Genomic DNA, 14897 nt, shown 5'->3' with positions numbered 1-14897 from the left:
GACAAGAGTGAGGCGAACGCGAGACACGAGGGCGAGACGAGCTTGAGACGAGCGTGAGACGAGCGCGAGATGAGTGAGGCGAGGGCGAGACGAGCGTGAGACAAGAGTGAGGAGCGTGAGGCGAGGGTGAGACGAGTGTGCCGCTGCATGAACGAGCTCTTTCACACAGACAGGAAGTTCATGAGGGAGCAGAAACAGACAGAGTTTATTCTCCAGCGTCCTCGTCCACCAGTGAATGGCGGCGTGTGTTCAGCGACTGAGACGTTCACACGTGAACATTTCTGCGTGTTGTTGATATCACACGCCATCATCACGTTTAAAGAGACACTCACACACAGAGGCTCGTTCTCAGTGAAAGCTAAAGACTCAGGGAATCAAACCTACGACGTCTGCGTCACATGATCACGCTTTATAAACCACTCACTCTCCCACACACACACACCAGAGTCCACAGAGAAAACCAGTGACTTTAGCTGCTGGTCCTCTGCTGCCTCGTGTGGTCACTGTGTGTCACTGACGTTAATGTGAATGAAGTTCTTTAAAGGTCGAATTTACAAAATCAGACGTTTGAACTCAGTGATGGAGGCAGCAGTGTGTGTGTGTGTGTGTGTGTGTGTGGTTTACTAACGTGTGTCTCACAGTGAGAGAGTTTAGGTGTTAAATGTTGAACATTTGTCCATCAGACGACTGTAGAGGACAAAGTGTCAAAAAGTGGACAAACGACTTCTGTCTTTAGCTCAATGACCTCACTGAGTTTCCACTGAGAGCAAACCTCTGGACTGTCCCTGTACAGATGCAGCAGGATGATGAGGATGAGGATGAGGATGAGGATGATGAGAATGATGTCACACCTGGTCCCTCCGCCTTGACGATGGCCTCCGGTGAGATGCAGACGCCGCGGTCGTACAGCGGCAGCTCGCTGCAGGCCAGGCTGTCGGGCCAGCTGTGGTTGTAGCGCTTCATCACCGGCTCACAGCCAGACTTGGCGCGCTCACACACGGCCTTGCACGGTTTGATGGGCTCGTGCTGGAAGTCGATGGTGCAGATGGGAGCGTACATGGCACACAGGAAGAAGAGCAGGTCTGCACTGCAGCCGGTACCTGAGCACACACACACACACACTTATTAATATTATTATTATTGTTATCATCGTTATATTATTATTGTTGTTATTATCATTATTATTATTGTTATTATCGTTATTGTTATTATTATCATTATTGTTATTATAATTATTATTATCATTATTGTTATTATAATTACTATCATGATTGTATTTATTATCATTATTATTATTATTATCATCATTATTATCATTATTGTTGTTATTATTATTATTATTATCATTATCATTATCATCATTATTATCATTAACGTTATTGTTATTATCGTTATTGTTATTATTATCATTGTTATTATTATTATTGTTATTATTATCATTATCAGTATTATTATTATTATTAACATTTAATCTGCTGCAGCGTGACGATCTGTCAGAGGTCAGAGGTCACACGTCTGGAAGAAGCACAAACATGACATCGGCACAGTTTTCCTCTCGAGGGTTGGGTCTGTGTGAGAGGGCGGGGCTTAACCACAGCAGGTCACTTGTTGGCGACTGAAAAGTTTCATGTTCGTCCAAAACCACAGAGCAGCTGCAGCAACTCCATGACCTGCGGCAGCCACTGGTGCATGATGGGAGCTGACAGGGCGTCTCCCGTCCAGTGCCAATGTTAGTGCACGGGCGACGCCCACACGGAGGTTTAACACACACACGGTGCTTCCCCACAAACGTGGAAAAATATGTTCACATTAGCTGCTCCACACACACACACACACACACACACACACACACACACACACACGCCTGCACACACACTTTACACACACGCACACACACAGACAGAGCTTTAGTTTCAGAGATATTTGTGAGTGTTAAAGTGTTTGTCTGAGGCTGACTGCGCTGTGAGCGCCCCCTGCTGAACAAGTCTGAATAAAGTCAGTCTACGACGTCTTCTTCATCTCACTGTGACACAGACATTTGTAATACACTCACTCTCCCACACCAAAGCCCACTGAGAAAACCAGTGATTTTAACATCTCACACACACAGGAGCTGCTGGTCCTCTGCTGCCTCGTGTGGTCACTTTGTGTCACTGATGTTAGAATCACTGGTTTTCTCTGTGGGCTTTGGTGTGGGAGAGTGAGTCAGTGTGACAAACATCTGTGTCACAGTGAGATGAAGAGGACGTCGTAGACTTAGACTGACGTAGATGTCTTTTGTTAAAATCCTCAGGAAACTGAAGTCTTCTTTTATCACATCAGTAATATTGACTGTGTCCAGCAGGAGACGTGCAGGACACAAAGACAGAGGACTCTTTTCTTTCCTGTTCTTGTCACTGGGACTCACAGAGTTTCAAAGTGGAGATAAAGCATGAAGAGAATGTGCTGTTATTATCTTTGACTTATTAGAAACACACAGGTGTGTGTCTGTGTGTGTGTGTGTGTCTCTGTGTGTCTGAGTGTCTGTGTGTGTCTCTGTGTCTGTGTGTGTCTCTGTGTCTGTGTGTGTCTCTGTGTGTGTCTGTGTCTGTGTGTGTCTCTGTGTCTGTCTCTGTGTGTGTGTGTGTTTCTGTGTGTCTCTGTGTCTGTGTCTGTGTCTGTGTGTGTGTGTCTGAGTGTGTGTGTGTGTCTGTGTGTGTGTGTGTTCAATCTGAGCTTATTGTAATTCATTGCTCTCTGGACTGTGGTCAAATCATAAAACAGTGGTTTGGCTGCAGCTGGACACACAGACGTCCTCTGTGATCATTCTGACCTCAGCACACACACACACACACACACACACACACACACACACACACGAAATTCACCTTTTTTCATCATCAACAGTTGAACATGTACAAACAGCTGAGAGTCAGTGACCTCTGTGACCTCTGAGCTTCAGAGAGTTTAACCATGCACACGTTTGTGGACATTTGTCGTCGACATCAGTGTAAATATTCAAATATTATCAGTGATGTTAAAATACACACACACAAACACACACACACACATAGATCATGTGACTCTATTATTACATTACATTACATGTCATTTAGCAGACGCTTTTATCCAAAGCGACTTACAATGGAATTGAGTACAATCAGCCAGGGGTGGAGTCGAACTTGCAACCATTGCGACCATGATTATCAGTGTATTCATTCAGGATGACATTTCTGATGCGTTTTTTGTTTTCTGTTTCTGTTTCTGTTTCTGCATTTCTGTTTGTAATCTACATTTATTTTGTTTGCGTACATTTTCAAGAAATTTGCAAAAATATAACTATGGTTACAAAAACGTTGAAATGACACATAAACATGTTAAATAATAATGAAATAAGAAAATAAATTCTAAATCATGAGATCCTGCAACGCCCCCTTGTGGAACTTAATCACCAGGACTGTACATTTCCATGGTTTCAGCTCGTCTTTAACGGAACACGGCGTCAAAGCCACAGGTTTAAAATAGAGCAGCAGTGAGAGCAGCAGTGAGTCATGACTGTCCCTCTGTCCACTGTCAATAATTATGTCCATAAATATAAACGGGCCGGACTGAGGTCGGTGTTTTCCCGGGAATTCTTCACCAACATCAGTTTGAGTTTCCCAGGAAAAATTCTTGCGGTGTTTTTTTAAAAATCATAATAATTATTTTTATGACGACAACAAGGCTCGTAACCATGGAAACCGTCCGAGAATGACAAGAAAAAACATACGACGAAGACTTAAATGTCCAGTGTGTGAGGATTGGTGACCTCTAATGGTGACACTGCAGATCACAACATATGCTGCGTAACATTTACTCCAAACACAAGTGTAGCTTGTCGCTATTGTTAGAAAGTCAATAACAATCGTATGACTTAAATATTGTGACATCATATCGTGAGCCAAAAATCATGATAATGTTGTATCATGACAAAAAATACTGGGACAACGTATCGTGACATCTTATGACTTAAATATCATGATATCGTACGTTGACTTAAATATCACGATAATATCGTATCTTGATAATATTATATCATGATGATATCATATTGAGACTTAAATATTGTGATAATTTAGAATTCAATTTAAAATCCACCTCCTCACGTACAAAGCACTTAATGGTCACGCCCCTTCATACCTGAAAGACCTAGTCTTACCTTATCACCCTAATAGACCACTTAGGTCACAAAATACAGGTTTACTTGAAGCTAGCTCCTCCTCTCCTGTGGAACCAGCTTCAATGACAGATCTCTGTATTTAAAGTTAGACTTAAAACTTTCCTTTTTGATAAAGCTTATAGTTAGAGCTGGTTCAGGGAAACCTGGACCATCTCTTAGTTCTGCTGCTATAGAACTAAACTGCTGGGGGATTTTCCTGTGGTACACGCACATTCACTCTCTCACACTCAGCATTTGATTATGACTTTTTATATGTCATTAACCTTGTCTCTTTCTCTCCCTAGTTTGTGTCTTTCCTTCCTTCCCTCTCTCTCTCTCTGTATTCTCATCATGCAGGTTGCAGGATCCAGATCCAGTTTCCGAGGCTACGCTTATCGTCACCATTATTATTATTTTGTAATTAAAAGTCGATATCAGTAACTGTAGAAACTTGTAACCTGATACAGTTGTTGTGTATCTGCTGCTGGTCTCCCTCTCTCTCTCTTCAGTCTCTACCTCATCTCCTTCTTGTCCTTTCTCTCCCCCCCATTTTCTGTCCTCCACCTCTCCACTGTCCCCCATTTTTCCTTTCACCCCAACCGGTCGAGGCAGATGACCGCACATCTCTGAGTCTGGTTCTGTCAGAGATTTCTTCTTCTGTTAAGAAGGAGTTTTTTCTCTCCACTGATGCCTAGTGTTTGTCATTGTGTGAACAGTTGTGTTTCTCTGCTCTCTTTCATGTTGTCTATGTACAGTGACCTGAGATCATGTATGTTATGATTTGGTGCTATACAAATGACATTGAATTGAATTGAATAATATCGTGGTATCGTATCATGATATCGTATCGTGATAATATTGTATGGTGACTTAAATATCGTGATATCGTATCGTGATAATATTGTATGGTGACTTAAATATCGTGATATCGTATCGTGATAATATTGTATGGTGACTTAAAATATCGTGATATCGTATCGCGTGGTAATATTGTATGGTGACTTAAATATCGTGATATCGTATCGTAATATTGTATGGTGACTTAAATATGGATATCGTATCGTGATAATATTGTATGGTGACTTAAATATCGGATATCGTATCGGGTAATATTGTATGGTGACTTAAATATCGTGATAATATTGTATATTATCGATAATATTGTATGGTGACTTAAATATTATCGTAATATTGTGGTGACTTAAATATGATATCGTGATAATATTGTATGGTGACTTAAAATCGATATCATCGCGGATAATATTGTATGGTGACTTAAATATTGTGATAATATTGTATATCGATAATATTGTATGGTGACTTAAATATCGGATATCGATCGTGATAATATTGTATGGTGACTTAAATATCGTGATATCGTGATCGTGATAATATTGTATGGTGACTTAAATATCGTGATATCGCATCGTGATAATATTGTATGGTGACTTAAATATCGGATATCGTGATCGATAATATTGTATGGTGACTTAAATATCGCGGATATCGATCGTGATAATATTGTATGGTGACTTAAATATTGTGATAATATTGTGATATATCGTGATATTGTATGGTGACTTAAATATCGATATGGTATCGTGATAATATTGTATGGTGACTTAAATATCGTGATATCGTATCGCGTGATAATATTGTATGGTGACTTAAATATCGATATCATGATAATATTGTATGGTGACTTAAATATCGCGGATATCGTATCGCGATAATATTGTATGGTGACTTAAATATTGTGATAATATTGTGATATCGTACGATAATATTGACTTAAATATCGTGATATCGTACGCGATAATATTGTATGATGACTTAAATATTGTGATATCGTATCGCGGATAATATTGTATGGTGACTTAAATATCGTGATATCGTATCGTGATAATATTGTATGGTGACTTAAATAATATCGGATATCGATATGATCGCGATAATATTGTATGGTGACTTAAATATCGTGATATCGTATCGGATAATATTGTATGGTGACTGTAAATATTGTGATAATGTGTGATATCGATTGATAATATTGTATGGTGACTTAAATATGATATCGTATTGATAATATTGTATGGTGACTTAAATATCGTGATATCGTGATAATATTGTATGGTGACTTAAATATTATCGCATAATATTGTATGGTGACTTAAATATCGTGATATCAGATGATAATATTGTATGGTGACTTAAATATCGTGATATCGTGATAGTGATAATATTGTATGATGACTTAAATATTGTGATATGGTATGATAATATTGTATGGTGACGATATGATAATATTGTATGGTGACTTAAATATGATATCGCGTGATAATATTGTATGGTGACTTAAATATCGTGATATCGTATCGTGATAATATTGTATGGTGACTTAAATATCGTGATATCGTATCGTGATAATATTGTATGGTGACTTAAATATTGTGATAATATTGTGATATCGTGATAATATTGTATGGTGACTTAAATATCGTGATATCTCGGATATTGTATGGTGACTTAAATATCGCGGATATTCGTGATAATATTGTATGGTGACTTAAATATCGTGATATCGTATCGTGATAATATTGTATGGTGACTTAAATATCATGATAATATCGTAACTTCAACACACTGTAAAAACATGTTGCCATTAAAATGGCCACCTCCATGAAGCCACACCCCCCTCTCATGTACATAAAAAAGTATTTTTTATTAATTTAAAGTCAATGATTTTAGTTTAGTTGAATTATAAACACAATGATTATTCTCTCAAAAGTTACAGCGCCCCCTCGTGGCCCTTCAGAATACATCACTAGGACTGTATGTTTGAGATTTTCCTCATAACCAAGTTATTGTGAAACACTTTGATCACAATATTCGATAATATCGCATATTTCAATCTCCTGAACTTAAAAAAAACCCTCAGCAATGACGTCATCATCTTCACGGACTCCAGGTTGAAACGGAAATAACTGACGGTAAAGTTGAGACGGTAAAGTTGGGGCGATGACGTCACTCACCCAGAAGCCCCTCGAACTGCTCGATGGCCAGAACCGCGTTGTCCTGCGTGCTGTGGTGGAGGTGGTTCGGCATCTTCGTCATGTTCCACGGCATCGATCTGCACAGCGGGATCCGGACCGGCTCGCAGGACGCGGCCCGGACCGCGGCCGGACACAGAGCGCAGGAGGCGGCCAGCGCGAGCACGAGGAGTCCCGGGGAGAGCATGACGGTGAGACCCGAACCAAGACCAGGACCAGAAGGAGCAGGAGGAGCGGAGTCAGATTTGTTCTGACTGAAACACGGAGTCAGTGTGAGGAAGAGGAGGAGCCGCTTCTTATCCACACCTTCACCTCCTGCTCCTCCTCCTCTGACCGCCCTCCTCCTCTACCTTCACCTCCTACTTTCACCTCCTTCTCTCCTGCATCCTTCTTTCCTCCTTCAGTTTATTTTATTTATGTCTCCTCTTTACTTCTTTACTCTCTTCTTCTCTCCTGTCCTTTCGTCCTCTCCTCTTTCCTTGCCTCTTCCCTCTTTCTCTCCTATCTCCTCTCTTGCTTCCTTCTCTCCTCGCTCCTCTTCTGCTGCTTCCTTCTTTACTCTCGCCTCCACTCCTCCCTCCTTCTCCCCTGCTTCCTTCTTTCCTCTCTCCTCCTCTCATGTGGTCATGTGACAGGTGTGAAAATGTGCTGACTCATGATTGATGATGGAGGAGAGACACTGACCTCTGACCTGTGTCGAATGTGTGATGCTGAGTCATCTGTGTGTGCGTGTGTGTATGAAGACTACGACTCCCAGCATGCACTGCTGCACAAATGTGTTAAACCTGTCAGTTAAACACATGTGAACCAATCAGAGAGCAGCTCCACTGAACTGACCTTTGACCCTGAAGATGATGTGTGTGTGTGTGTGTGTGTGAGCAGTAATGGTTGTCAGATGTTGGAGGAGCTTCTGATGTTAAGGTTGACTGAACGCCACACACACACACACACACACACACACACACACACACACACTCAGGGTTTGTGACTCATGGACTCAAGAAGAAAACTGAGTCAGCGTTTTCTTTTGACTTCCTTCTTCACTTTTTGTTTTGGTTCTCATGATTTCACCTCACGCACACACACACACACACACACGTACACACACACACACACCGGTTTATGAAAGCTCCTCCTCAATCTCCTCACCAGCTTGCGTCCTCTCCTTATCTCCTTTGATGCATGCATAGATGGATGAGCGTTTGAATATATAGATGGATGAATGCATAGATGGATGAACGTGTGAATGTATAGATGGATGGATGAATGTATAGATGGATGAATGAATGTGAGAATGAATGAATGTATAGATGGATGAATGGATGATTTAAAGTTCATCAGCTTCATCCTCACCAGCTCATAAACTGGGGTTTGGCTCCATCTAGTGGACGTAACAGGAAATGACCCTCACAACAGAAAAAGCTGAGGGCCACAGGGGGCGCTGTGCCAGTGTCAGCTGACAGAGGGCGACAGGCTGGGGTCACATGACCATCATAGAGAAGACACATGGATACACACACACACACACACACACACATGTGGTTCTGACCCCGGGTCAAGAACTCGGGCCTTCTTGCTGCAAAGGCAAGACTGTTAACCACTACACCACCATGTGACCCACACACACACTCATTCATTCTTATTCTTAAATAAAGTTTGAAACAATAAAAATACATGAAAACATTTAGAGAGGAATACACACACACACACACATACACACACAGGTGTCAGGTGTCTCTTCACTGACTCCGCCTCCTCCTCCTCAGAGTTGGTCCAGTTCATAATCTCACCTGAAGTAAAGACTCTGGACCTGGTTCAGAGGAGCCAGGTCTTTGGCCTCTTCTCTTCTGTTCTGGACTGGACTGGACTGTTTTGGACCAGAGGATGATGAGGAGTGTGTGATCTGGTTTCTGGTGTTTAAACTGGACTTTCCGCTCCTCAGCTGAACCAGAACTGTTCTAAACTGAGCCGGACCAGAACTGAACATCCAAACAAACAGGTTTGTGTTTTTAAATCATATTTAAATATAACGATACATTTATAACTGTTTAGAAATGTGTTTATCTCCTTCATGTTCACACTGACACTACCTGTGTTTGACCTGTAGAGGGCACTGTGTTTAATGTACATTTACGCGTTTGAATGATTTACACGTTTGAATGACGTACATTTACGCGTTTGAATGACGCACATTTACGGGTTTGAATGACGTACATTTACGAGTTTGAATGACGTACATTTACGCGTTTGAATGACGCACATTTACGCGTTTAAATAATGTACACTTATGTGTTTAAATAATGCACAATCACGCGTTTAAATAACGCACATTTCCGCGTTTAAATAACGCACATTTAACTGTTTAAAAAACACCTTTACGCGTTTAAATAACGTACATTTACGCGTTTAAACAACACACATGCTTTTAAATAACGTACACTTATGTGTTTAAATAACACACATTTATGTGTTTAAATAACGCACATTCACGCGCTTAAATAACGTACACTTATGTGTTTAAATAACGCACATTTGCGCGTTTAAATAACGCACATTTGCGCGTTTAAATAACGCACATTTGCGCGTTTAAATAACGCACATTTACGTGTTTAAGTAACGCACATTTCTGCGTTTAAATAACGCACATTTACGCGTTTAAATAACTCACATTTACGCGTTTAAATAACACACATTTACGCGTTTAAATAACGCACATTTATGCGTTTAAATAACGCACATTTGCGGCTCCTATTAGATGAGCCCAGCTGTCAATCACACGTGTCCACTCCCACGTGTCCTACTTTATCCTCTATTTTTCCCCTGAATGGGAACTTGCCACTTCCATCCATTTCTTATGTACAGTTAATGCTAGTAGCACAGATGCTAGCTCTTAGCTATTTGTTTCCAACGTAAGCGTTGTCGTCGTCTGCGATCTCATACAGGCTAATGATTAGCGACGTCGTACACTGTGCACATGTCACTGTTACGTAGCGTCGCTTTAATGTCTTCAGGTGAGGTGCAGTCCGCTCCGGCACAGTCCGCTCCGGTCATGCAGTCGCTGACGCAGGAGATCCAGAGTTTCTCTCGGACTCGGCTGAGGAAACAGTGCACACGCGTGACGTCGCTGAGCGGCCGACGCATCATCGAGACCTGGAAAGGTTCCACCATCACTGTGGTGGAAGACTCCGCCCCCATAGAGAAGATGCTGGGATACGTCCCCGACACTTCCTGGGACCTGCAGGTGGGCGTGGTCAAACCTTTCCTGCTGCTGGGTGAGTGACAGAGTGAACGAGTGACCGAGTATTAATCAGCCACTGAAGTTCTTTGTGTTTGTGCGTTTGTTTACATTAATGACTGTGTGTGTGTGCACGTGTGTGTGTGTGTGTGTGTGTGTGTGTGTGTGTGTGTGTGTGCACGTGTGTGTGTAGGTTCTCAGGATGCTGCTCATGACTTCAACACTCTGAGGAAACACAAAGTGAGTTGTTTTACCTTTAGACTTCGTGTGTGTGTGTGTGTGTGCGCAGTGAGCGCCCCCTGCTGCTAAAACATGTCCGTCTGTCTTGCTGTCCGTCCTCAGGTGTCTCACGTCCTGAACGTGGCGTTCGGCGTGGAGAACGTGTTCCCGGACCTCTTCATTTATAAGACGGTCAGTATTCTGGATCAGCCTGATGCAGATCTGCTGCTCCACGTCCAGGACTGTTGTGACTTCATCCAGCAGGCTCACACTGAGGTAACTGTGTGTGAGCGCCCCCTGCTGCCCAGAACCAACCTGACGTTTGTAAACCACTCACTCTCCCGCACCAAAGTCCACAGAGAAAAGCAGTCATTTTAGCTGCTGGTCGTCTGCTGCCTCGTGTGGTCACTCTGTGTCACTGACGTTAATCTGAATCTGTGTGTGTGTGCGCGTGTGTGTGTGTGTGTGTGTGTGCGTGTGTGGAATGCGGTAATGCGTGTGTGTCGCGTGTGTGTGTGTGTGTGTGTGTGCAGGTGTGTGTGCAGCGCGTGTGTGTGTGCGTGTGTGTCGTGTGCGCGCATGCGTGTGCGTGTGTGTGTGCGTGTGGTGTGTGTGCGCGTGTGTGTGCGTGTGGGAGTGTGTGTGTGTGTGTGTGTGTGTGCGTGTGTGTGTGTGTGTGCGTGTAGGTGTGTGTGTGTGTGTGTGTGTGTGTGCGCGTGTGTGGTGTATGTGTCAGGAGTGTGTGTGTGTGTGCGTGTGCGTGTGCGTGCGTGTTAGGTGTGGGTGTGTGTGTGGGAGTGCGTGTGCGTGTGCGTGTGTGTGTGTGTGTGCGTGTGGTTTACAACAAAGTAGTTTTAATGTTGTTTCTCATCAGACTTAGAGCTCAGAGTGAAACTAAATCATCAGATTAAGTCCAACAACAACAAACTATCCCATAATTCCATGGGATTAGAGGCAGAAGGACACAGGTGATAAGTCTTCTTCCTCTTTCTCTGTTGTTAAATATTAAACGTGTAGTTTTGTTCATGTTTTATTAAACAGATCAGATCTCAGTGTCAGACAAGCTTTTAGCAGCGAAGCCTTAACATGACACCACACACACACACACACACACACACACACACACACACAGTCATTAGCGGTGTATGATTACAGGAAGTGTGTGTGTGTGTGTGTGTGTTCATTATGATATGGTGTCTATGTGGAAATTCCAGCCCTGATCGTCAAACTGATGCTTTTATTTTGAAAAGCAGGCTCAGTTTACCCAGCATGCCATCTGGCTGCTCACAGCTGCCAGTTTCTGCTGATGTTGTCGTGACAACAGCGGTGTTACACATTTAATGTCATCTTTCATAGAGTTCATGCTTATTAAATGGACAGTTCACAGAATATAATATAATATAATACATGTTCAGGGGCAACACTGTATATTGTTCATTACTGGGTTCAGTGGATCCAGAATAATCCAGGTTTGAATCATAAAGGTTCACTGAGCAGTAAACTGTGTTCAAATGACAGAAAAGTTCTGAAGTTTGACCTGAAAACATGAAAAACAGACGTAATGATGAGGCACTTTTAAACCTGTACATATTTAAGACACTTTTCAATACTCACATACAATTTGAGGACATTTTAAAGGAAACAATAACTATAAATTGGGTAAAAAAAATCTGTTTCAAACATTCGAGCTGAAATGTTGAGTGTTCATTCTGAATAAAACTGTGATTAAAATATTGAACATTTAAAACAATTCTGAAATGGCCTGTCAATGAAGTAATCCTGGATTAGATCTAAGATTAAAGAAAATAAATAGTTTCATTTATATGTTTTCACTTCTCTAAAGCTGAAACTTTGAACTTTGATGAGAGGGTGAACACGGTGACGCAGTGAACACATGAGTCTGTAATGTGGCTGTCCACACTGCGGCTCTGCTGCCCTCTACTGTCCACACTGCTGCACAACACTATTATATTAGAAATAAAAATAAATGAAAAGTTCGGAGAAAAAATTCTTACTTTAATCTCAGAATTCTCACTTTTAATCTGACTAATCTCAGAATCTTAATGCCATTTAGTTTTTTACCCTCTTTTAAAAACATTGCGTGGGATTAAAGTCATTTAAGTCAAAAAATTCAATTTAAAGTCAAACAAACTTAACGCAGAGGTGTCAAACTCGTGGCCCGTGGTCCTCATGTGGCCCCTAAATCAGTTTTCTGTGAATTATAAAGAGTGATTTATGTTTTGATCTTCTTTCTACAGAAAGGCGTGGTTCTGGTCCACTGTAACACCGGCGTGTCCCGGGCACCGTCTGTGGTCATCGCCTACCTGATGTCATGTGACGGTCGGTCTTTCGACGACGCCCTCTCATTGGTCAGATCGGCTCGGCCCGCCTCCTCGCCCAACCCCGGCTTCCTGGATCAGCTGAAAAGCTTCAGAACAGAGACGGCGGCGAACGCGTCCAAACCCTGAGGATGAGGAGGGTTAATAATGATAAAGATTTACGTTTGAATTTCATCACATTCATCACAAGTCTGATGTAAAACATGACACGGATTTGAACACAAAATGACTTGAGTGATTCCAAACAGCTTGAATGTGGATCGGATCTTCTCTGTGTTTTTCTTCAAATCACTTTTCAGAGCAGTTAGATTAGAATGTTGTTTCCAAACAGAAAATCAATTAAAGTTTCACACACACAAACACAAATGTTTGCTCTGATGTTTTTACTCATTTTAAATTTTTAAATTTCTCTCCAGGTTGAAAATCTAACATGAAATCCATCCTAAAACAAATGAATTGATCATTTTTGGTTCTGTAAGTGTGCAGTTTGTTAGATTCAATTTCAAACAGTATTTAATAGAAACAGTGCAGGTTTTGATGTAAACTCCATGAATGATATTATTTATGTAGGATTAGGATTATTTTAAAGCCTCATCCCCACTTCTTCTTTAACACAGAAAACACATGCTGATATTAACCCTAGCAACATTACAGGTGTGAATGACAGCCCATAATTCATCTGAGAAGAGCAAACTAATGAAAACCATCATGCAGATTGTTAATGATAATATGGAGTTTAGAAAGTTTTGCAAAAATAAAACCATAAGCCCTCAAATAGATGATAGTATAAAAAGTGGTGTTTGTCTCTAATTTAATTGTCACATCATAATGATTTGTATTTTTAGACTTTCAATCACATAATCAAATTATCAACGTAACAGTGCTCATTTATTTATCTCTTTATTTGCTTATAATAATAATTATAATAGTAATGTTAGCATCGAGTAAAGTTACTTAGCATCAAGTAGTATTTACATAAGAGCATCTGTGAAACACAGGTAGCATGAACTGAGGTTAGCATCAACTATACTAAACTCAACTCAACTAAATGAAATGAAATGAAACGAAACTGCACTCTTTAAGTTACACGTCTGTTGATAAACGCTAGCATCAGCTAAAGCTAACATCAACTAGCGTTAGCATCAACTTATCACTAGCATCAGTTCAGTAAGTGTTTGAGGAAAACTGGGATTAATGAAAATAAACACTCGCGTTGTTCAGAAAACAACGACTGGTGCCTTAATATATAACATAATCATATAAGATAATTATAATTAAATAAGATTATATAAATCTTATATAAGTCTCTATATTCCTGACCACCAGTGGGCGCTGTAGCGCCAGGAGAGGCTCACAGCTCGCTCAGCTCACGTTAGCATCTCGTATATTGAGCCGAAAGTGGCGGCCGCTGCCGCTCTGCTCTCAGCTAACGAAGCTAACGACGGCTAACGACTGCTACTGTTACGAACGCGGTGAGTTTAAATGATTCTATTTCACACATTATGACGTGAATACAACTCAAGACACGATAAATAAACGTAGTTTATTGTTGTAGGTGAGTGAATGTGGTTTAAACATCATGAGAACATTTTCAGTAACTCTATAGTTTCTGTTGAATTCGCCTCCGTGTGACGTACAGTTTAATGTTTGAACAGGAGAAACACAGGTGTACATGATTCAATGGTGTAAACGCTAAAACATGTCAAAGTGTTTGTTGTGACAAAGTGCTTTAGGAATAAGAGTGGGAAATAAGATCATTCTGTGGATGTTGTTGTATCTTAGGGCTTATTGTCATAATCCATTCATCTTTGATTCATGGATAAAAGTTGTTTGTTTCATAAAATGGAGAAAAATGATGATTTAAAACAAACTTAAAA

General features: G+C 41.1%; 3 protein-coding genes across 3 annotated transcripts in view; 2 read left to right on the top strand and 1 right to left on the bottom strand.

Annotated features, from left to right (window-relative positions):
• Nucleotides 1–717: 717 nt before the first annotated feature.
• On the bottom strand, nucleotides 718–7543 carry LOC122760829 (secreted frizzled-related protein 3-like). The gene is made up of 2 exons (XM_044016007.1): nucleotides 7210–7543; nucleotides 718–1100 (listed from the first exon to the last, which is right to left on the bottom strand). The coding sequence occupies exons 1-2, from the start codon at nucleotides 7412–7414 to the stop codon at nucleotides 733–735; spliced, it is 573 nt and encodes a 190-aa protein (XP_043871942.1). The 5' UTR covers nucleotides 7415–7543; the 3' UTR covers nucleotides 718–732.
• A 1457-nt stretch (nucleotides 7544–9000) lies between these two features.
• On the top strand, nucleotides 9001–13365 carry LOC122760831 (dual specificity protein phosphatase 19-like). Its single transcript, XM_044016008.1, has 5 exons — nucleotides 9001–9226; nucleotides 10239–10499; nucleotides 10656–10702; nucleotides 10805–10957; nucleotides 12940–13365. Exons 2-5 carry the CDS (start codon nucleotides 10277–10279, stop codon nucleotides 13147–13149), a joined length of 633 nt encoding a protein of 210 aa, XP_043871943.1. The 5' UTR covers nucleotides 9001–9226; nucleotides 10239–10276; the 3' UTR covers nucleotides 13150–13365.
• Nucleotides 13366–14425: 1060 nt separating this feature from the next.
• The window catches only part of LOC122760832 (calcium/calmodulin-dependent 3',5'-cyclic nucleotide phosphodiesterase 1A-like), a 25777-nt gene continuing 25305 nt past the window's right edge, over nucleotides 14426–14897 (top strand). Inside the window, exon 1 of the mRNA XM_044016009.1 lies at nucleotides 14426–14492. The gene's annotated coding sequence lies outside the window, so the exon portion shown is untranslated. The remainder of the gene's footprint in view (nucleotides 14493–14897) is intronic.

The sequence above is a fragment of the Solea senegalensis genome, unplaced genomic scaffold (assembly GCF_019176455.1).
Source record: "Solea senegalensis isolate Sse05_10M unplaced genomic scaffold, IFAPA_SoseM_1 scf7180000014077, whole genome shotgun sequence".
Classification (NCBI taxonomy): domain Eukaryota; kingdom Metazoa; phylum Chordata; class Actinopteri; order Pleuronectiformes; family Soleidae; genus Solea; species Solea senegalensis.
This window is presented reverse-complemented; position numbering and strand designations above follow the sequence as displayed.